Below are 22,753 nucleotides of genomic sequence, written 5' to 3'. Positions count from 1 at the left end.
AGAAACAGGGAAGCAAGGCACCATTTGACACATCAGGCACATTGTACTGAACAACTCAGACAGAAGTCCCACCCTCATGGGGCCTGCACTCCAGTGGAGAGATTAAAAGCAAACAAAATGACTAAGTACAACAGAGAAGACAGTGTTAAGTATTAATGAAAAATAAAGCATTTAATTGGATATGAAATGGGAGGGGAGTAGAAATTTTAGATTCAGTGGTCAAGGAAAGCCTCCGTGGTTTCTGAGTAAAGGCCAGATGGAGATGAGGCAGCCTGATGGAGAACACAGCAGTGGGGAGGAATGACGGGCATCTGAGCCCTGAGGCAGAGGTGTCCTGAGGTGGCCCAGGGAGGAAGGAGGCCAGTGTGGCAGGAAAAGACTGAGCCAAGGGGAGTTATCAGCGATGAGGTGCAGAGAGATAACCGGGAAGCAGATGTGCATGATCTCCTAGGCTAGCAAGGACAGTGGCTGTTTCTCAGAGGGAGATGAGGAAGCTTTCAAGGATTTTGAACTGAGGAATGACAAGATCTGAATGACGTTTCAAAGGAACACTTTGGGTCAAAAGGAGGCAGGGTTTCAGCATAGAAGCAGGGAGACCAGTTCTCAGAGCAAGATCAGGACCAGGACTGGGCGGTGAGGGTGGGAGAAGTAGCTGAGCTCTGGCCATACTATGAAGACAAAATGAACAAGCGTTGTTGACAGACCAGATCTCAGGGTCAGGAGGCAGAAGATGGGAATAAAGTGTGGCTTTCACGGTTTCTGACCTGAGAAAACGCAATAATAAGAGTTGTCATGAAGTGAATATTAATTTGAACGTAAAAAACAAGTGGTAATGGTTTTTTTTGAACACTTGACTTGAACCTTTCAGTCAAAGGCTAAGGAAACAGCCCCAAGGGACACAACTTATTCAAATGGGTTAGCTGGATAACAGAATCTTATGACCACAGAACACAAGTAGAACATTTTGGGTCAAGTGAGTAAATCAGAAAGAACAGAGGTGGGAAAGGTAAGAGTCGGTGTGGTTCGGCCGGGCGCAGTGGCTCAAGCCTGTAATCCCAGCACTTTGGGAGGCTGAGACGGGTGGATCATGAGGTCAGGAGATCGAGACCATCCTGGCTAACACGGTGAAACCCCGTCTCTACTAAAAAAATACAAAAAACTAGCCGGGCGAGGTGGCGGGTGCCTGTAGTCCCAGCTACTCAGAAGGCTGAGGCAGGAGAATGGCGTAAACCCGGGAGGCAGAGCTTGCAGTGAGCTGAGATCCAGCCACTGCACTCCAGCCTGGGCGACAGAGCGAGACTCCATCTCAAAAAAAAAAAAAAAAAAAAGAGTCAGTGTGGTTCACAGACCATAGCAGAATTTAGGACAGATACTCAGGTAGGAGACAGGGGCTGGGATCAGATGTGGACAGCCTGCAAGACATGCTGAGAAGGGAAGCTCATGGAAACCAGTGACAGCATCTGAGAAAGAAAGAACTGCAGGAAACTTTAATCTCTGGCATGAAGGATGGGATGAATAAGTGACAAGGAAATGAATTTAGGTGGATAAAAAAATAACACAGAAAAGGAAGAATATGATGGGAATTTAAATCAGAGTGGCCTTGGGAAGGGAAAAAGAAGATAATGGGAAAGACAAAAATACTTGGAAGTAAGATAACAGAGTATCACTAAAAACTGGTAAGAATGGCCAGGTGTGATGGCTCACGCCTATAATCCCAGCACTTTGGGAGGCCAAGGCGGGCGGATCACCCAAGGTTGGGAGTTCGAGACCAGCCAGACCAACATGGAGAAATCTTGTCTCTAGTAAAAATACAAAATTAGCTGGGAGTAGTGGCACATGCCTGTAATCCCAGCTACTCGGGAGGCTGAGGCAGGAGAATCGCTTGAACCCGGGAGGCGGAGGTTGCAGTGAGCCGCGATCGCCATTGCACTCCAGCCTGGGTAACAAGGGCAAAAATCTGTCTCAAAAACAAACAAACAAAACTGGTAGGATCTGGGAAGCTACAGAGGAATAACTACGTGCATACAACTCCAAAACATAGAACGTGATGTTCTTCGTGCCTTTGTGCTCAACAAAAGAATTTACACCACTTAATTATTAGCTTTGCCATGGAGAAAAAGCACATGAGAGTATGTTAGTTCGTTTCTCTCTGGCCAGTGTAAACAACACATTAGATATTTAAGTCTTGTCTTTAAAAGTCCTATATTTAATTTCCCCGGAGTTCAGGCTTGGGAACAATTATTAAGTGATGCCAACCCCAGAAACTTGCTTTGCATTGAATGGGGGAAATGAAGCCAAATGCCCTATTTAAACTAGTTTCAAAACTATTATTTTCTAGATGACTCAAGGGTATTAAGTATTAATGCATAACAAAAATCCTAAAGTGAATTAGCAGCTGAGAGGCAGTAAATTGATAAGTGGCCCAATTATACAGCTTTACAAGGAAAATGGAGAACCTCATAGTCCCAAACTTGTTCACAGGTTTTTTTTTTTAAAAATGCTGTGTGGGTTCTTTTTATTTTTCCATGTCTTTTTTTTTTTTTAAGCCCAAATTTCATTTTAAAATAAAAACTCATACATTGGGTATATTTAGATTCCTAAAGAGCACTAAAAGCCTGTTTCACTTACAACTAGATAGCCCCTGGTTCAAAGAATCCACCTTCTAGGTCTCAGACAATGGGTCCCAAAGATAGTGGACTTCCTCCACTCTGATAGTGGAAGAAATCAAGAGTCTCTTTCCCTCCTTCTTCTTGGGCGAAGATATGAGCTCAGAAAGAGCTTGGAAGAGTGAATTAAGTCTTCGGTGGCCTTCTCTTATCCCTAATACCCTGGCTCCTCAAGTTGGCTTGGTGCTTTCCAGTAGCCCTAAGAAGGACACACAATATCCCACTGGGGATTCTGAGGGCTCCGATTTCCTTGGGTCACACTTAACGGACATATCTTTCTCTGAATCAAAACTCCTCATTCGTAGATTGCATCTATTCAGAGTCTGATGAAAAGAAGGGATCCAGATCTAACCATCTTGTCCACCTCCATCTCCACCAGAATAAATGAAAGGGGACTTTGCTTATTCCAAAGACATCTGTAACCATGTGCTATTAAATTTAATTGCTTTGCTACTGCTACTATTTGCTTTTTTCCCCCCATTTCAGTTAAACCTCAAATCTCTCTCATTTGCGACTTACCTCACTAGTTCTAAAAATTATCCGGTAGTTGTACGGAGATCCATTTTCTTTCATTTCATCTGGTTTTTCCCTTCGAATGCTCACAGCCACTGGACCAAGATTCTCATCAGCCCCAAAATAGTTCCAGTGTTCTTAGGTAAAACAAGACAAAACGAAGTTAGAAAATCTACCTAACACTTTGAAAATGGTACATTCTGCTCAGTATTTAAGGTCGTCACTCAGAAGTTATATCAATAAAATGTAAACATTTAACAAATACTAATATTCTTCAATTAGTTATAAAAACAAAGACTTGGCTACACAGGTTTAGTTCCAGAGTAGATAACGCTGACCACAGGTAGCCTGTTGAGTTTTTCACTACTCTACAGATTACTACTCTACCATTTCTCAAAATAAATTTGTATTTTCTCCCTCTCTCCCACCATTTAAATAGGCTACATTTGTACGTGCTGCCTTGTCTAAGAGAAGGCTTGTGCCGGGGCTTTTTAGTTTTTGTTTTTCAAAAAAATTCTAAACATATTAAGAACAGAGTTTGAAGAAAGGGGGATTCCACCAGATTAAAAAAGATGTCCCTGGATTGGAGAGAGAGATGTGTGCTGCGAGTCACTGGGCAGCACTCTGCTCCCAAGAAGCCTATGTATGGTGGAGTAGGAGCTCAAAGGAAAGAGCTTCACAGTGCCCCAGGGAGGCAGGACTCAGGGCTCTGGGCCACAGCATAGATCCCACAGTGCAGGGCTAATGTAACTTGTGTGGCCAGGTGACTGATGAGCCTAGGGCCTCTCTTCAATGTTCTGGCCTTTTGCCCAAGGCCCCACACCTTAGCACAAGCCTCCAAAGGACTGGCGCTGAATTTACCTTCCTCTTGACAAAGAGAAAGATGGGGATCAAAATTAAGTTAATTTATAGAAAACACTGAAAAGTGGTATTTACTGTGCATATACATCTTTTAAAAATTTAGACTGTTGATATATACATGAGATGTTCACAGATGAAGTCCACAAAACATGAAAATATATGAAAAACTAGAACAGATCATTTGTTTTTCAAACCTCCAAAATGCTTAATTTACATTATTGTATTTCACTTATATCTGATACGGCTAAATGATTGCATTGTGACATAACATCTCATTATCACACAAAATGCATACACACTTGAAAATACATGTTATTTCCATACAAAATATAAGTATTTGAAAATCCATGAGAATAATAAGAAAAAACAGCATAAATGTTGAATCATGTAGTTTAAAATTAAGTAATGCATATGAAAATACTTTGCAGGTACGAAAGCACAATTACAAAAGCTACAATCATAAATGTTGAGGGCTCTCTAAGAATATTATCATAAGCCATGGAAATTCAAAAGAAGAAAAACACAATGGGAATACAAGCAACAAATATCTCATATATGAGAAATAACCCACTAAATGTCACAAAATTCATGTACAGACACTTATGCATATCCTCAAAGCACAGCACATGAGAATCACACTCAGATTTTTTACTCTTACTTTGCACACAATTCTAATAAGCTTGATTGTCTGGTCTTCAAGCTCACTGCTTTATTTCAGAGGTGTGATAATTCCAGATGTTGACAAAGTCCAGGGTGTAGGGCTGATACAGACTTGCATGCAGACAGCAATGTGATAGAACAACTGACAACAAGGAAGAAAACAGAAAGGGAGGAGACAGAAATAGTATAAAAAAGCGGACAAGAACTTAAAGAAAAACAAGACAGCAGTCTGGGGCCAGTTACTGAAAGAGCAAAGAGCTTAACACGCTTCAATAACCTCAGAGGATATTGTACCACTGTAGCACTGAACAACAGTGGATGCAACAGACTGTGAGTCACATTCATTACCTGGTCCTTGTACTTCATGGACTCTAATAAAAATCAACTTCTAGGAACTCCTCAAGTACACCCCACATATCTCACAATGGGCAGGTGGCATGGCAGTTCTCTGCTGCTAGAGAAATTCCCAGATATAGGGCCACCATAAATTCCATCAATAACCTCAACTCATCCTCATCCTCAAGCTTTCCCTGGTCAGCTCCTCTCTCCATTTTTCCAGGGCAGATGTGGCAAACATGCTCTATTCTCCCGTAACCACCCCTCACCTACCTTCTCCTCAATCTTGGCAAATGACAATGTGTCTACATCACAAAGGAAATAAAGAAGCTATTTCAGATGCAAACTTACCATCCACACAAAGTCACCAGCATCCAGACTCTAGCTTCTTTTTCTGTACGATCCAAAGCCCCACCCCCACCCCCATTTGCCCATTCCCCCTTCCTAGGGACGCAGGTGCCTTGATGACCCTCTTTTAATCTTCAACTTCTCCCTCTAGACTTGCTAATTCCCATAATTGTTTAATGACGTTTAAACTCACATTTATTCTCAACTCCTCACAGGCGTGTCAGAATTAAAGAGTTATCTCCTTTTTCCTTTCTTCCATTGGAAATTTCTTGAAATAGCTGTCCAATTCCTCACTTCAGAATTATCATCTGACTTCCATTGCATGGGTCACCAATGACTTTCTCAAAGTTAAAACAAATGATACTTTTGGTCCTTACCTGGCTCAAACTCTCCATAACATCTAGCACAGGTGATCACTTCATGTTTTCTAGAAACACTCTTACTTCCCTGTTCCTGTGACATTGCCCTCTTCTGATTTTCCTTCTACTGCTCTGGCTGTTCTAGCTTAGTTTTCCTCCCTCTTCCCATCTGAATATTCCACCCACATTCAGAACTTCAACTACCGCCTCAAGGTTGATGACTCTCAGAGGTCTACATGTCCTCTCCAGACATCTCTAAGCCTGAGATCTTTTTTTTGTTTTTGTTGTTGTTGTTTGTTTGTTTTGAGACAGAGTCTCGCTCTGTCACCTACGCTGGAGTGCAGTGGCGTGATCTTGGCTCACTGCAACCTCTGCCTCCTGGGTTCAAGTGATTCTCTTGCCTCAGCCTCCGGAGTAGCTGGGATTACAGGTGCGTACCACCATGCCCGGCTAATTTTTTATATTTTTTGTAGAGATGGGGTTTCACCTTGATGGTCAGGCTGGTCTTGAACTCCTGACCTCAAGTGATCTGTCCACCTTGGCCTCTCAAAGTGCTGGCATTACAGGCCTGAGCCACTGTGCCGGGCCAAAGTCTGAGATCCTTACATTTACCTAATGGAACCGTTTGTCCCATGTGCATCTGCAAAAGTAAACCTATCACCTTCCCACAGAAACCTATATAGGTCCCCATCCAGTCCCTATTTCAGCAGCTGCTACCACATTCAACCAGTTGCTCATGCCAGACCCGTTGTCATGCTCTGTGAATTCCAGTTTCTGGACATCTCTCAAATCTATCTTTTCCTCATCCCACTGCCACTATTTCTCCTATCATCACTTGCCTGAGTGTTTGTAGTAGTCTTCTAACTGGTTTGTTTTTATCCAACTTATTCACACTGCCAGATGATGCTTCTAAAATGCAAATCTGACCCTACTACAAAACTTAAAACACTCAGGTTCTTGTACCCTTTCCAAGGTTTCCCAAAGGTTCTCATAACCTGTCACTGTCAATCACTCCAGCCTCAGCTCAGACCTTTCACCTTCTTAAATTTGGAGAACCACTGATACTAAACTTCTCTTTCAGGTGCTCAAACTCACAGTCTTTTATCATCTGAGAAAATCTGCTGAGAACATTCTTTTCTTAACCCCTCCTTTATTTGGCTAAGTCCTCTAATTTTTTAGGTCTCATCCAAAGTATGGCACAGACATCTTTGAAAAGAGGGACTGAATACTGGAAGAAAATGCAAGTGTTTACTTTGGATATTGATACTAATAACTTTATTTTAAAGTGTTATGAATTCATAAAAACACAAATTATTAAAACCAAATATTTAATATATCTCAAGAACAAAAATGGAAACATTACAAAAATGTAAATAAAATATAAATTTATAAACTAAAAATATTAAACATAATCATTTTAGTATTACTGGTAGATAAAATACAAATTGTGTTATTTAAAAAATAAATCCTACATAAAATAAACTAAAACTAAAGACTAAAAATAAGATTACTTTGTTAATAATAAGAACTGTAAAATTAACGATAATTTAAACTTTTTGCATATCATCATCAAAAACTGACTACATTTTTTTGTAACTTTTCCCAGCTGCTAATGAAGTATATTTCTGAATTTGGGGAATGGTGATGGGATAATTATAAACTAAATTCAAACACTTTCTTCAGACTCTAGCTTCAAACAAACCCATCTCTGGTTAGATAATGGTAGGAAGATATTTTTGAACTTGTGTCAAGTTTTCACTAAAAAAGAGCTCTCGCTATTATTTCCCAAATAGCTTTTCCAGCCAGTCTTCATCGGTATCAGTTCTATTGGTATGGATGGAGACTCCGGTCCAATTTCCCATGCTAAATTCACCACTATCATCACTAGACTCTGCTTTTTCAAAGTCTTTGAACTTGAAAAAAAAATATTTTTACAATAAAAGCTCTGTTTTTGTCCACTGTCCTTTTTTTCTCTTAAGGATTACAGAAGTATAGAAAAAACTCTTTCCATATGAACACAAGTTTATTCTATTCAAAATCCTAATGTACTATTTAAATTTAACCTTCTGGTAGAGAAGAGTTTCATTCAGCAAATTACCATTTTCAGCGCTTTTTTTTTTTTTTTTTTTTTTGACAGTCTCGCTCTGTGGCCCAGAATGCAGTGCTGTGGCGCGATCTTGGCTTACTGCAGCCTCCACCTCCTGGGTTCAAGCAATTCTCCTGCCTCAGCCTCCCGAGTAGCTGGGACTACAGGCGCGTGCCAACACACCTGGCTAATTTTTGTATTTTTTTTAGTAGAGACAAGGTTTCACCACACTGGCCAGGCTGGTCTCGAACTCCTGACCTCAGGTGATCTTCCCACCTCAGCCTCCCAAAGTGCTGGGATAACAGGCGTGAGCTACCACACACAGCTACAATTTTGAGTTCTAAGCTAGAAGATACTAGACTGCAGTCTCTTCCTTCCTCTCAGGCCCCTGGTCCCTAAGCAGTGTGTCTACACTTGTTCTGTGATGTAGCATTTTAAATTTGTTTTCCTATCAGCCATTAACTTCCATTGTTTGCTAGCGAAGATACCCATAATTACAAAGTGTTCTTCTAGCCAGATCCACAATTGTCTTTCTCTTTCTTCTGGAGTGGAAAGTTTAGCAGGAAAGGGGAGTAAGGACAGGGGAGTTTCAGATGAAGAGCGTTAAAGAAAGGCAAGGAAGACTTTGATGAGGAAATTCAGGATGAGGAAAGTCAGAGGAAGAAAAGGGGAAGGGAAGAGGAATTGGAACCTCAAGTAGGGTAGAGAAAGCTTCTGATGGATGAACTGAAATACAGGTATTAGACCACCAGAAATTAGAATATTTTAGAGCCAGCATACCGGGATGCCAAAAACCAATACAGCAATTACCACATTAGAATGATATAATGCAGCAAAGCAAAGCATTTTGCCAAGTACTCTAATCACATCAACGACAACAACAACAACAACAACAACAAACAAAGAAAAGGTATTTCCTTCTTTTTTATAGATGTGGCAACTTTGATTTAAAGAAGATAAGTCAATTAGCCACAAGTAGTATATAGCAGTACCAGATTTAAACATATTAACTGCTGATTTGAAAGCTCATTTTCTTAGCCATTACACACAATATTATGTTCCCATAAGTTTCTAAAATTGTATTATGAATAAAAATATCATTAAATAAAACTTGGTTCCTAAAGGAACAAACTGTTTATCTAGTCAGATGAGACATAATGCTTTATTTCTTGATGTGCTGTTTAAGGTTTTGTTGACAGGGAGAGAGATTAACGTTATATCCATATACGGTTGACTTCCTTCCACCTACTCCATTCCTCACATTTAAATGTTTAGTCTGAAGTTTTCTTATTAGTTCTGGTTCTTGGTTTTAACCAGGATGGTACAAAGAGTACCAATAAATAATTATGTCATCATTAAAATATTCCAGGTAAATAGTTTTATTTTTGGTTGATACATTCACAATAATGATTATAATAAAAATTTCACATTCTTAGTGAGGGGAAACAGTAAATAGTTCAAAGCTCAAAGTAATTAGGTCAGGCACAGTCCAATTACCTGATTATAAGGTATACATAAGCATGTGTGTACAAGGCAAAAAAGGTTAAGCTTGGTGTTTTACTTGTGAAGGGGAAAGGAAACTAGTTACAAGAGTCACAGGGCTTCAACCAGCAATTTTTTGTCACTTGCATTGGTTATCATGGTATCTGCAGGCTATTTTTAATACTTCAGTTGCATACTTCCCTGAGGACATCTATAGCATAATTTCAACTGAATGTAATTATGAACAGTAAAAGTACAGTTTTACAAGTAATCTGTAAAGTTATAATTTATGGCTTAAAACATCTGCTTATAATAGTTAATTTAAATTGTTTAATAGAAAAAATAGACATCAGAAACACGAATCAAAGAAACACAAAGCAAATAAAACTTAGGTACTATCTCATGACTAACCCAATATCAAAAACAATGTTTCTGAAATAAAAAACCAGCCCTTGGTAGAGATGTAATATATTCATCCATTGCTGGTGGCACTGTGGATTGGTATCAACTGCTTTTGAAAGCAATATGGCAAGATATGTTAAAGTCACAAAAATGTTCACATCTAAATCTTAGAATTACCCTAATTACCCTAATTGATCATACAGAAAGAACAATAAAATCTTTTCCATTTTTCCCAAGAAAAAAACACCATAAGTCAATGTATAATGGGGATGCTAAAGACACAAGTAATAAGCAGACAGACTTGGGCTTCATCATATATCAGCAGGTCAAAGAATGGCACAGTGACAACTTCAATAGCTTAAAGTTATTTCACCATTTTTAACATTTAAACTATTTTTCTTAAGTAGTCTACCTGGTTGGTTACATGTGTGCCACTATCAGTACAGTTAACAATATAAACTTTGACCCTCAATGTTTTCATCAGTTTAATATTTTCATTAGAGCCGGGCACGGTGGCTCAAGCCTGTAATCCCAGCACTTTGGGAGGCCGAGACGGGCGGATCACGAGGTCAGGAGATCGAGACCATCCTGGCTAACATGATGAAACCCCGTCTCTACTAAAAAAAATACAAAAAACTAGCCGGGCGAGGTGGCAGGTGCCTGTAGTACCAGCTACTCGGGAGGCTGAGGCAGGAGAATGGCGTAAACCCGGGAGGCGGAGCTTGCAGTGAGCTGAGATCCGGCCACTGCACTCCAGCCTGGGTGGCAGAGCGAGACTCCCTCTCAAAAAAAAAAAAAAAAAAAATTTTCATTAGACACACATATGCACACGTATGTTTATTGCAGCAGTATTTACAATAGCAGAGACTTGAAACCAACCCAAATGCCCATCACTGATAGACTGAATAAAGAAAATGTGGCACATATACACCATAGAATACTATGCAGTCATAAAAAAGAATGAGTCATGTTGTCATGTTCTTTGCAGGGACATGGATGAAGCTGGAAGCCATCATTCTCAGCAAACTAACACAGTAACAGAAAACCAAACATCGCATGTTCTCACTCATAAGTGGGAGCTGAACAATAAGAACATGGACACAGGGAGGGGAACATCACATATGGGGGCCTGCCAGCGGGTGGAGGGCAAGGGGAGGGTTAGGACAAATACCTAATGCATGTGGGGCTTAAAAACCTAGATGACAGGTTGATAGATGCAGCAAACCACCATGACACATGTATACCTATGTAACACACCTGCACGTTCTGCACATGTATCCCGGAACATACAAAATACAGTAGAGTAGAGTAGAGTAGAGTAGAGTAGAGTAGAGTAGAGTAGAGTAGAATAGAATAGAATAGAATAGAATAGAATGGAATGGAATGGAATAAATGGAATAGAATGGAATAAAATTTAAAAAATAAAATAACTAGGAAAACCACTCACTGTTCAAATTTTTCAGGTTTTGTTTTTGTGCAACTTCTTACATGTTAATCTGACTAATGACTAAGAAAGAGAGGACAAAGCTAAAGACTGGAGAATTCAATGTTAAAAAGAAAGAAATGTATTATCTTGTTAAAAGGAAACACAGGTTTGCCCAAGTGGACATAATAAAAGGCCAAGTGTTTAAAGAATGGCTCTCCTTCTGGGAAGTGCACCACTTAGATTCTCGGTTTCTGGTCCTCAGAGGGCTCATCCTAATTTTAAGGGTGGAGGTTCCATGAGAACTTAATAGCCTAGGACCTCGCACCATAATCAAAAGCAGGTCAGAGTAATGGACGGGGACATTTAAACAGGACTGGCCACATGCCAGAATTCTGTCCCAAAGCGTGGCACTAAACTTATAATTACTGTTGCCTAAGAGTAATTACTCACATTTACAAAGTGCATAGTACTCCGACGTTCCATTTCTTCTTCCCATAGGTGACACTTAAAAAGTGAGGTGATGTATTTGAAAAGATTACATCGAATTTGGAGGTTTAAAACAGTATCTAAAGTAGCACCTAATAGGCGTCTAACTTTTCAGTAAAAGGTAAACTTTAGTATGAAGTTATGTTGACATTAATAAATTGCATCAAAATCATTAAAGAAAAAATACAAGACAAACTTATTTAAAATAAAAGGACACATATTCCAACTTTTCTGTACATAAAATTTTTTTAAATAAAGGGAGGATAAAGATTAGCAGAATCATGAGAGATTTTTTACTGGTTGCTATCAGTCTATGACAAATGGCCAATAGTTATATTTTTAAAAATTGACACTCATTAGTGATCAAAGAAACAAAATGTCTTTTGTTGGTCTTTACTACATGTTCAAAAATATAAACTGTAAATATTCAAAGTAGTTAAGAGAATGTTAAACTACAAGTCTTAAACACACCAGTGGATCTTTCTGGTCTAAGCTTTCTTAAGAGCAATTTGGCAATAAAAATCAAGGCTCCTGTAAAGCTCACATTTCATTTACAGGGCTCCACCTTATGGAAATAATTAGATATGTGGAAAAAACTTATATAACAAGCATGTGGCTAGGAATAGAAATTAGGGGGTCTATAAACTTGACTGAAAAAATTGCATCTTTATTTTCACTAACTTCTAACTGAAATTTAGTGCTTTCATCAATTACAAATGCAGGCAACAAACTATATTAATATTAGTTTTACATGTGACTTTGACACCAACAGAAATCACAGTTTAATATTACATTAAAGTTGTTGCAGACGTATCAGAATATTAATTACAATCACCCCTACTTTGAAATGATGGTAACTAACAGAGCTGCCACCAGGTCTTTTTCTCATGAAATAAGAAAGAAGCACATCCATTACTATGTCTCAAAATTTTAACACTTTTGCAACTGTGCTTCAATATGCTTGGTTTGCTTTGTATTTTTGTTTCATGCACTTTAAAACATTATGCTGATGGGGTGGGGCGGGAAGGGGGGTAAGTGGCTTACTTGAGCCTAGGAGTTCAAGACCAGCCTGAGCAACACAGTGAGACACCATCAATACAAAAAATTGGCCAGGCACGGTGGCTCACATCTGCAATCCCAACACTTTGGGAGGCTGAGGCAGATGGATCGCTTGAGGTCAGGAGTTGGAGACCATCCTGGCCAACATGGTGAAACCCCCTCTCTACTAAAAATATAAAAACTAGCCAGGCATGGTGGCAGGCACCTGTAATCCCAGCTACTTGAGAGGCTGAGGCAGAAGAATCACTTGAACCCGGGAGGCAGAGGTGGCAGTGAGCCGAGATCGTCCCACTGTACTCCAGCCTGGGCAACAGAGCAAGACTCCATCTCAATCAATCAATCAATCAATCAATCAATAAAATATTAGCTGGGCACAGTGGTACACAACTGTAGTCCCAATTACTTGGGAGGATGAGGTGGGATGAGCACTTGAGCCCAGGAGATCAAGGTGGCAGTGAGCTGTGATCATGCCACTACACTCCAGCCTGGGTGACAGAGCAAGACCCAGTCTCAAATAAATAAATAAATAAATAAATAAATAAATAAATAAACAAAAATGTATTCCAAGGAGAGTTCACAGGCTTCACTAAACTGTTATCAGGATCAATGGGGCAACAACCACAAAAAGTTAAGACCAGTTAATGTAAGCATTATTTATTATAACAAGAAATGGAAAAAACAGCTGAAAAACTTTAAAAAAGATATGGTATGGCCCATTACAGAAGCAGGACAAAAATGTAAAACTGTATTTAAGACTCCTTATTCATTTTAAAAAGGAGTATGCATGTATTAAGACTGATGGGGCAGAAATAAAACCACTAGTATTCCCACAAAATTAATCTTCTAGAGTTTCTATTTTTTCTATAATGATATACATATATAACTTTTATAATTGGAAGGTTTGTTTGTTTGTTTTTTGTGTTGCTTTGTTTTTTGAGACAGAGTCTCTCTCTGTCACCCAGGCTGGACTGCAGTGGTGCGATGGCTCACTGCAACCTCCGCCTCCCAGGTTCAAGCGATTCTTCTGCTTCAGCCTCCTGAGTAGTTGGGATTACAGGGATGTGCCACCATGTCTGGTTAACCTTTGTATTTTTAGTAGAGACAGGGTTTCACCATGTTGGTCAGGCTGGTCTCGAACTCCTGACCTTGTGATCTGCCTGCCTCGGCCTCCCAAAGTGCTGGCACTACAGACATGAGCCACCGCGCCTGGCCAGACTTTTTTAACTATAAAAAATGCATTTGGTTTGCAAATGGTCAATGACTATAAAGAATATGTTTAAAAGTTAATGTTATTTTTAATGTTAGTACCAATTCAAACATTAGCCTAGGGAAAAAAAAAAACTACCATCTAAATGAAAGAAATTACAATGAAACATTTGTCTCTGAATGAATCTCCTTATATTTAAAACATCCTTTACACCTCCTTACCAGGCATATTGCAGCAAGATAAAAGGCTTTTGGAGGATTTAGGGGGAAGTCTCTAACAGGTAGCCAGAAATTCAGTTAAGGCAGAAGTCACCACTGTTAACAAGGACAGGGACCGTGCAGTGTCCCAAACACTCAGCAAAACCTACCTATTTGTTGACTAAATGTTTACATGAGTCCTAGAGATGGCTTCTGCTCATGCTTCTCTCAGACTAGACTTGAATGCAAATAGGAAGATGTCTCCTCTCATTGCCTTGATGCTCAGATTAACAGGCTCACCATACAGAGGAGGGACCTCCATTAGAGACTGGAAAAGGAATTGATGCAATAAAGCAAATTTTTTTGAGCACCTAATTTCAGGGCTCAGAATGAGGGTCTCACTGTCTGAAGATATAAAGAGGTATACATTTGGGAAATACGTGGCAAGCTTGATTATGTATGTCATCAACTTGTACTGAAACAACAGATCTAAAAGGCCCTTTGTTTCAAGAATGCCAAACAAAGAGCACAGAAACTCACTGGAATATGGAAATCAGCAAGCAAGGTAGTTGCTTTGATCTTTTCATATGGAAGGTGTTGGGGCACAGATAACAATACCCCAAAATATGGTGCTTTTGCATGCTGGACATCTTTGAATTAAATAAATTGAAAAGCCGTAGAAGATGTCTCAGAACCAAGGACCTTCTAATCTTCTCTAGTTTCTCCCCTGAAAGCAAAGGGAGGGACCCTCTGGAATTTCCTTATCTGACTGAGGAAACTTCTTACCAAAAAAGTGAAATTATCTTGAAACTCCCTCCCTAGGAATCACATCAGATAACCAGGAAAGATTAACCACTTGAATTCATAAGCCAATGTTCTGTAGTGATGTTGTCTCACTATGTTGCTCAGGCTGGTCTTGAACTGCTGGGCTCAAGCAGTCCTCCCACCTTGACCTCCAAAAGCACTGGTATTAATAAGCCACTGCCCACTGGCCAGAATAATGTTTTAAAATGCATGGAATAAAAATACAAAGCAAACCAAGCATATTGAAACACAGCTGCAAAAATGTTAAAAGAGAGAACACTAATAGTCACCACACCATGCAGGCTTTTCATCTATTATGCTGAGGGCAGTTCCTGGAAATTACCTGGGACAGTTTATCTGCATATTAAAACCACCATTGTTCATGGTGAGGTTCTGCCCCTCACCTTCCTGTCACCTCCCCCTGGAACTCAGAGCAGCTTTGTTCCAGGACATTATCTATTCTTTGGGCTCATTCATTCCCCCTGAAAACCATTTACTACCCTCACAATTGCCTACATCCCCCAATTCCCTCTACACTACGAAGGGGGTGCTACTTAAGCTTCAAACATCTGGCCAATCTTTTGGTGTCACATCGTCTATGGCTCCTGTGTTTATGCATGTATATGACTGTATATACATGCATATATGTACATGAAGGTTTTTATTTGTTTTTAATTTTTTTGTTCTGCCCGAAAAAAATAAATTTTTTTAACTTTTTATCTGGACTCCTTTTAAACTTAGAGAAAAGTTACAAATATATTACAGGTTATTTCCATATTGCTCACCCAGACTCCCCCAATGCTAACATCTTATATAACGACATACAGTACAATAATCATTGTCAAAACCAGGAAACTGAGCCTGCTTTGTTGGGACTGGCTGGGACCATGGAGAGACTCCCCAGTGCAGGGTAAGTGAGAGATCCCCAATGAGCCACATTTCCATTGTGGACCCACTCCTGTGATCCTAGCTATGGAAGAGCCCCATGACCCTTGCAGGCCCTGAAACAAATATAAGGAGATGCCTGGAAAACATGCCAGGGCACTGCTCAGGACGAAGCCCATGATTGGTCCAACACACCCTCCTGAGTCCTACGCAGCTACAGCAAGCATAATGACACCATTTTGACAGCCTAGCCCCAAAGAGACTGCACCCTGCCCTAGAGGTCAACAGCACTTGCATCTCCATATTCCTGGAACCCCACTGACATCCCCTATGTGCAGCCACTGCCATAGCAAACTGCTACCACCAGGGCTGAAGCATGGGCCAACTGGCAGCAACCCCCCTTTCTCCAGCAGAGTAAGATCACCCATTTTCACATGCCCAGACTTCACGGCCTACAGGTGCCTTTGTTGTGGGTTGCCATCATCGGGGCTGAAGCACAGGGAAGGGAATGTTTTCCACCCATCTGCATGTGGCTGCTGCCACTGAAAGCAATCCTGCCCTCCCCAGGAGCACAGCCACAGAGCAGCCACTGCCATCCCCACCTGAGCAACCTTCTAGGGGTCTGGGGATAACTCAGTCCCTGCCCACCATAGCCAATGTTTCATGTGCCATCAAGGGGACGGAGGTCAAGCCCTCTCAGTCCACCATAGCCACGACCAACACCAGTGCACACCACTTAGAACTCAGAGGGTCATCCCACCACTGTTCCTGCTATCACCCCTATCATGCCTGCTTCCCAGGGCCCAGGACTCCAACAACTGTACAGCCCACTGCCAGCATTACTGGTATCTAAGCAAGTCACTTGTAGCCCCAGAATTAACCTGCCGGGACCTGCTAGCACAAGTGCTGGTGTTTGCTGCCCTGAGGCCCAGACACACAAAGACTCAGTCCAACACTGCTACCACTGGACTTGATGACTGGCCCACCTCCCAGTCACCAGCAAAAGTTCAGCAAGCCTCCATTAATGACTGTACCCTAAGTCGAGGAAATTACAGATACCACTTATGCTGCTGACAGACAAAGACATTATACATAGACTATACTACTACATGCACCCAGAATCAAAGTCAAAATGCCCTACCCAACCAGCACTATAGATACATTTTCAGGAAAAAGTCCTTCCCCATGAAAGTAAACTCAAAAAACTGCAAGAAGCAGCTGTTATATCAGATGTGTACATAGCAATGTGAGGACATAGAAACCACGAAAAAACTAAGAAATATGACATCTTAAAAAGAATACAATATGTCTCCAGCAACAGATCCCAATCAAAAAGAAATATACAAAATCCTAGAAAAAGAATTCTAAATGTTAATTAATGAAGCTCTGTGAAATACAACCAAATACTGAAAAAGAACACAAATATATCAGATATGAATGAGAAATTTACCAAAGCGATAGAAATTATAGAAAGAAATACTGGAAGTGAAGAATTCATTGAATGAAATACAAAATACATTTGAAAGCATCAACAATAGACTAGATTAAGCAGAAAAAAGAATCTTAGTACTTGAAGACAGATCTTTTCAAGTAACAGTCAAAAATTGCAAAACAAAAAGAATAAAAAAAAGTGCAAAGCCTATGAGACATGAGACATTATAAAGCAACCAAATATTCAAATTTTCAGAGTCCCAGAAAGTGAAAAGAAAGTCAAAGGGTTAGAAAACATATTTAATGAAACAATAAGATAAAAACATTCTAAGTCTAGCAAGAGATGTAGATATCCAGATACAGAAAGCTTACAGATCCCCAAACAGAAGCAATAAAAAAGGGGCTTCTCCACGGCACATTTTGGTCAAACCATTAAAAGCCAAAGACAAAGAGAATTCCAAAAATAGCAAGAGAAAAGTGTGTAGTCACTTATAAAGGGACCCCCATCAGACTAACAGTGGATTTCTAAGCAGAAAACTTATAAGCCAGTAGAGAATGGGAAAATACATTAGAAGTGCTGGGAAAAAAAGAGAAACAACAACAACAACAACAACAACAACAAAACCTGTCAGCCAAGGCTACTATACTAAGCAGTTATCCTTCATAAATGAAGGATAAAAAGTCTTTCCAAGACAAGCAAAAGCTGAGAGAATTCATCTTTTTTAGTATTAAATTCAGTGCTTAAAAAAAAAAAATGCTTAAGTGAGTCCTAGCCCTGGAAGTGAAAAAATGGTAACCACCATCATGAAAACACCCAAAAATGTTACGATTCCAGAAAGCCACCAAACTTGGCCAGGTGCAGTGGCTCCCACCTGTAATCCCAGCACTCTGGGACAGTGAGGCAGAAAGAATGCTTGAGCCTAGTAGTTTGAGACCAGCTTAGGCAACATAGTAAGACTTCTTTCCTAGAAACAAATTTTTTAAAAATTAGCTAAGGCCAGGTGCAGTTGTTCAAACCTATATAGTTCTAGCACTGTGAGAGGCCGGAGCAGGCAGATGGCTTGAGCTCAGGAGTTCAAGACCAGCCAGGGCAACATGGTGAAACCTCCTCTCTACCAAAAATGGAAAAGTGAGCCAGGCGTGGTGGTGTGTGCCTGTAGTCCCAGCTACTTAGGGGGCTGAGGCAGAAGGATCACTTGAGCCCAGGAGGCAGAGGTTGCAGTTAGCCGAGATCAGGCCTCTACACTCTAGTCTGATTGACAGAGCAAAACCTTATCTCAATATAAAGAATCTTGCTCCGTTCCCCAAGCTAGAGTGCAGTGGTGCAATCTTGGCTCACTGCAACCTCTACCTCCAGGGTTCAAGCGATTCTCCTGGCTCAGCCTCCTGAGTAGCTGAGATTACAGGTGCCCACCACCATGCCCGGCTAATTTTTTTGTAGTTTTAGTAGAGACGGGGTAGCACCAGCTTGGCCAGGCTGGTTTCTGACCACGTGATCCACCTGCCTCGGCCTCCCAAAGTGCTGGGATTACAGGCGTGGGCCACTGTGCCCGGCCATATTTCTTTTTAATTAGTCAGGCATGGTGGCATATACCTATAGTCCTAGATATTCAGGAGGCTGAGGTGGGAGGATCACTTAAAGTCCGGGAATTCAAGGCTGCAGTGGGCCATGATCGTACCACTGTACTCTGGCCTAAATAACAGAGTAAGCACCTGTCTCAAAAAAAAAAAAAAAAAAGAAAAAGAAAACCACCAAATCACAGTGGTAAACAATATGAGAAAGAAACCAATATACAAAATAACTAGATATCAATTAATAAAGTGACAGAAATATGTCCCCACCTATAAATAATAACCTTGAATGTAAACAGACTACATTTTCCACAGAAAAGATATAGATGGGCTGAATGGAAAAAAAAAATATGTGACCCAACTATATAATGTCTACAAGAAACTCACCTTACCTCTAAAGAAACATACAGACTACAGTAATAGGATGAAAAAGGTAGTCCATGGAAATGGAAACCAAAAGTGAGCAGGAATAGGTACACTTAGATAAAACAGACTTCAAGTTAAACAAAGTAAGAGACAGTGAAGGCCATTATATAAGATAGATCAATTCAGCAAAAGGATATAACAATTCTAAACATATATGCACTTACCACCAGAGCACCCAGATATATAAACAAAACATTATTAGATTTAAAGAGAAAGACTCCAATACTATCATAGTTAGAGCAGTGGTCCCCAACCTTTTTGGCACCAGGAACAGGTTTCGTGGAAGACAATTTTTCCACAGACCTTGGGGACAGGGGACAGGCATTAGTTAGATTCTTATAAGGAGCGCACAACCTATATCCCTCGCATGCATAGTTCACAACAGGGTTCATTTGCGCTCCTATGAGAATTTAATGCCGCCGCTGTTCTGACTGGAGGCAGAGCTCAGGCGATAATGCTGGCTCACCTGCTGCTCACCTCCTGCTGTGCAGCCCAGTTCCTAACAGGCCACAGACCAGTGGTTGGGGACTCCTGAGTTAAGAGACTTCAACACCCTACTCTCATCCTTAGACAGATCATCCAGACAGAAAATTAATAAAGAAACACCGAATTTAAGCTACACATTAGACCAAATGGATGTAACAGACATTTACAGAATATTTCACTCAGCAGTTGCAGCATACACATTCTTTTCATCAGCACATAGAACATTCTCCAAGATGGACTATATATTAGGGCCCAAATAAGTCTCAAAAAAACTTTAAAACTTGAAATAATATCAAGTATCTCCTGAGACCACAATGAAATAAAACTAGAAACCAATAACAAGAGAAACTCTATAAACTGTAAAAATACATAGAAATTAAACAACATGTTCCTGAATGACCACTGGGTCAAAGAAGAAACTAAAGAGAAAATGAAGAGATTTCTTGAAGCAAATGAAAACCAAAATACAAAGTACAAAACCAATGGGATACAGCAAAAACATTGTTAAGTGAGAATTTTATAACAATAAGTGACTACAACAAAAACAGAGAAATATTTCAAATAAGCAATCTAATGGTGTACCTCAGGAAACTAGAAAAGCAAGAACAAACCAAACCCAAAATTAGAAGGAAAGAAATAACAGATCACAGAATTAAACAAAATAGAGACTAAAAACACAATAGAAAAAAATCTACAAAATACAAAGTTGGTTTTTTGAAAAGACAAATGCAACTGATAAACCACTTGGTAGGATAACCAAGAAAAAAAAAAGAGAGAAGACCAAAATCAAATCAGAAATGAAAAAAGAGACATCATAACTGATAACTACAGAAACACAAAAGATCAGAGGCACTAACAAACTAAAAAACGTACAGGAAATGGATGAATTCCTGGACACATACAACCTATCATGATCAAATCCAGAAGACATAGAAAATCTGAACAGAACAATAACAAGTTATAGGATCATGCAGTAACAAAAAGTCTCCCAGTAAAGAAGAGCCCCAGAACCCAATGGCTTTGCTGTTGAATTCTATCAGACTTCTAAAGAACACAAATTCTCGTCAAAGTATTCCAAAAAACTGAAGAAGATGGAACTCTCCCTAACTCATTCTATGAGGTCAGCATTACCCTGATACCAAAAGCAGACAAGGACACACACAAAAAAGAAAACTGCAGGTCAGTATCCCATATGAACATACATGCAAAAATGCTCAACAAAATATGAACAAACTGAATCCAACAGCACACTAAAGAAATAATACACCATAACCAAGTGGGATTTATATCAGAGATGCAAAGATGGTTCAAAATATGCAACTCAGTAAGTACGACACATCGCATCAACTAAATGGAGAAGAAAAACCATACGATTAGCCCAATAGACATAAAATGTTTGGTAAAATTTTGCATCCCTTCAAGATTAAAAACTCTCAACAAACTAGGCATAGAAGAAACAGACCTCAACATTATAAAGGCCATATATGACCAGCACATAGCTAAAATCATACACGGATTTCACTGAAAGCTGAAATCCTTTTCTCTAAGAACTGGAACAAGACAAGGATGTCTACTTTCACCACTCCAGTACGGTATTGGAAGTTCAAGCCAGAGCAATCAGGTAAAAAAAAGAAAGAAAAGGCATCTAAATCAGAAAAGTTGAAGTCAAATTGTCCCTCTGTGCTGATGATACAATCTTATATCTAGAAAAAACTTAAGTCTGCACCAAAAAAATATTAGATCTGGATCATTAAATTCAGTAAAGTTGCATGATACAAAATGAACATCAACACAAATTCAGTAGTGTTCTTTTACACCAATAACAAATTAGTTGAGAAAGAAATCAAGAAGGCAATCCCACCTACAACAGAAACAAAAACAAAACAAAATAAAACAAAAAAAAAAAAAAAAGAAAAAGAAAAGAAAAATACCTAGGAATAAATTAAACCAAAGTTGTAAAAGATCTCTGTAAGGAAAACTATGAAATGCTGTTGAACGAAATTGAAGAACACACAAACAAACATGTCCCATGCCTATGGAGCGGAAGAATCATTATCATTAAAATGACAACATTTTACAGATTCAGTGCAAATCCCCATTCAAAATACCAATGTCATTCTTTGCAGAAATAGAAAAAACATCCTAAAATTCACATGGAACCAAAAAAGAGGAGGCAGAACAGACAAAACAATCCACAGCAAAAAGAACGAAGCTGGAAACATCATACTACCTGACTTTAAAACATATTACAAGGCTATCATAATCAAAACAGCGTGGCACTGGTCTAAAAACAGACACAAAGACCAATGGAACAGAATCCAGAATCCAAAAAAATTCATACATTTACAGCCAAATAATTTTTGACAAAGGTGTCAAGAACACACACTGGGGAAAGGACACCTTCTTCAATAAATGGTGCTGGGAAAATTCTACACTCCTCTCTCTCACTATATACAAAATCAACTCAAGATGGATTAAAGACATAATAAACATATGACCTGAAACTATAAAGCTACTAGAAGAAAGCAAAGGAGAAATGCTCCAGGACATTGGTTTAGGCAAAGACTTTATGGTTAAGACCTGAAAAGCACAGGCAATGAAAACAAGAATAGACATATGGGACTATACTAAAGTAAAAAACTTTTGTACAGCAGAAACAATCAACAGAGTGAAGAAACCATGAGTTTCACGGGGTAAAATATTTCCAAATTCTTCATCTGACAAGGATGAAGAGAGGGTGGTTAATGAGTACAAACATACAGTTAGACAATAAAAGTTCTAATGCTCAATAGCACATTAGAGTGACTATAGTTAGCAACAATCTACTGGTATATTTCAAAATAGCTGGAAGAGAGGCCTTGAAATGTCCCCAAAACATAGAAATGATACTCAAAGTGATGGATATCCTCCCTCGCAAATAAAACCAGGAAATTAACATTGGCGCAATACCATTAACTAAAGTTCTTATTCAAATTTTTCCAGTGTTTCCACTATGTGGAATCCCCCCAATCCCATTCAGAATCCCATGTTGCATTTTTTGTTATGTCTTTTTAATCCCCTA

General features: G+C 39.5%; 1 protein-coding gene across 3 annotated transcripts in view; it reads right to left on the bottom strand.

Moving 5' to 3' along the window:
• The window catches only part of SIPA1L1 (signal induced proliferation associated 1 like 1), a 151,655-nt gene that overhangs the window by 116,676 nt on the left and 12,226 nt on the right, over positions 1-22,753 (bottom strand). For all 3 annotated transcript variants that reach the window (XM_025392150.1, XM_025392149.1, XM_025392152.1), the window contains one exon: positions 3,186-3,316. In XM_025392150.1, coding sequence (XP_025247935.1) covers positions 3,186-3,316 — 131 coding nt within the window. The remainder of the gene's footprint in view (positions 1-3,185; positions 3,317-22,753) is intronic.

This window comes from Theropithecus gelada, chromosome 7b, assembly GCF_003255815.1.
Source record: "Theropithecus gelada isolate Dixy chromosome 7b, Tgel_1.0, whole genome shotgun sequence".
Lineage (NCBI taxonomy): Eukaryota > Metazoa > Chordata > Mammalia > Primates > Cercopithecidae > Theropithecus > Theropithecus gelada.
This window is presented reverse-complemented; position numbering and strand designations above follow the sequence as displayed.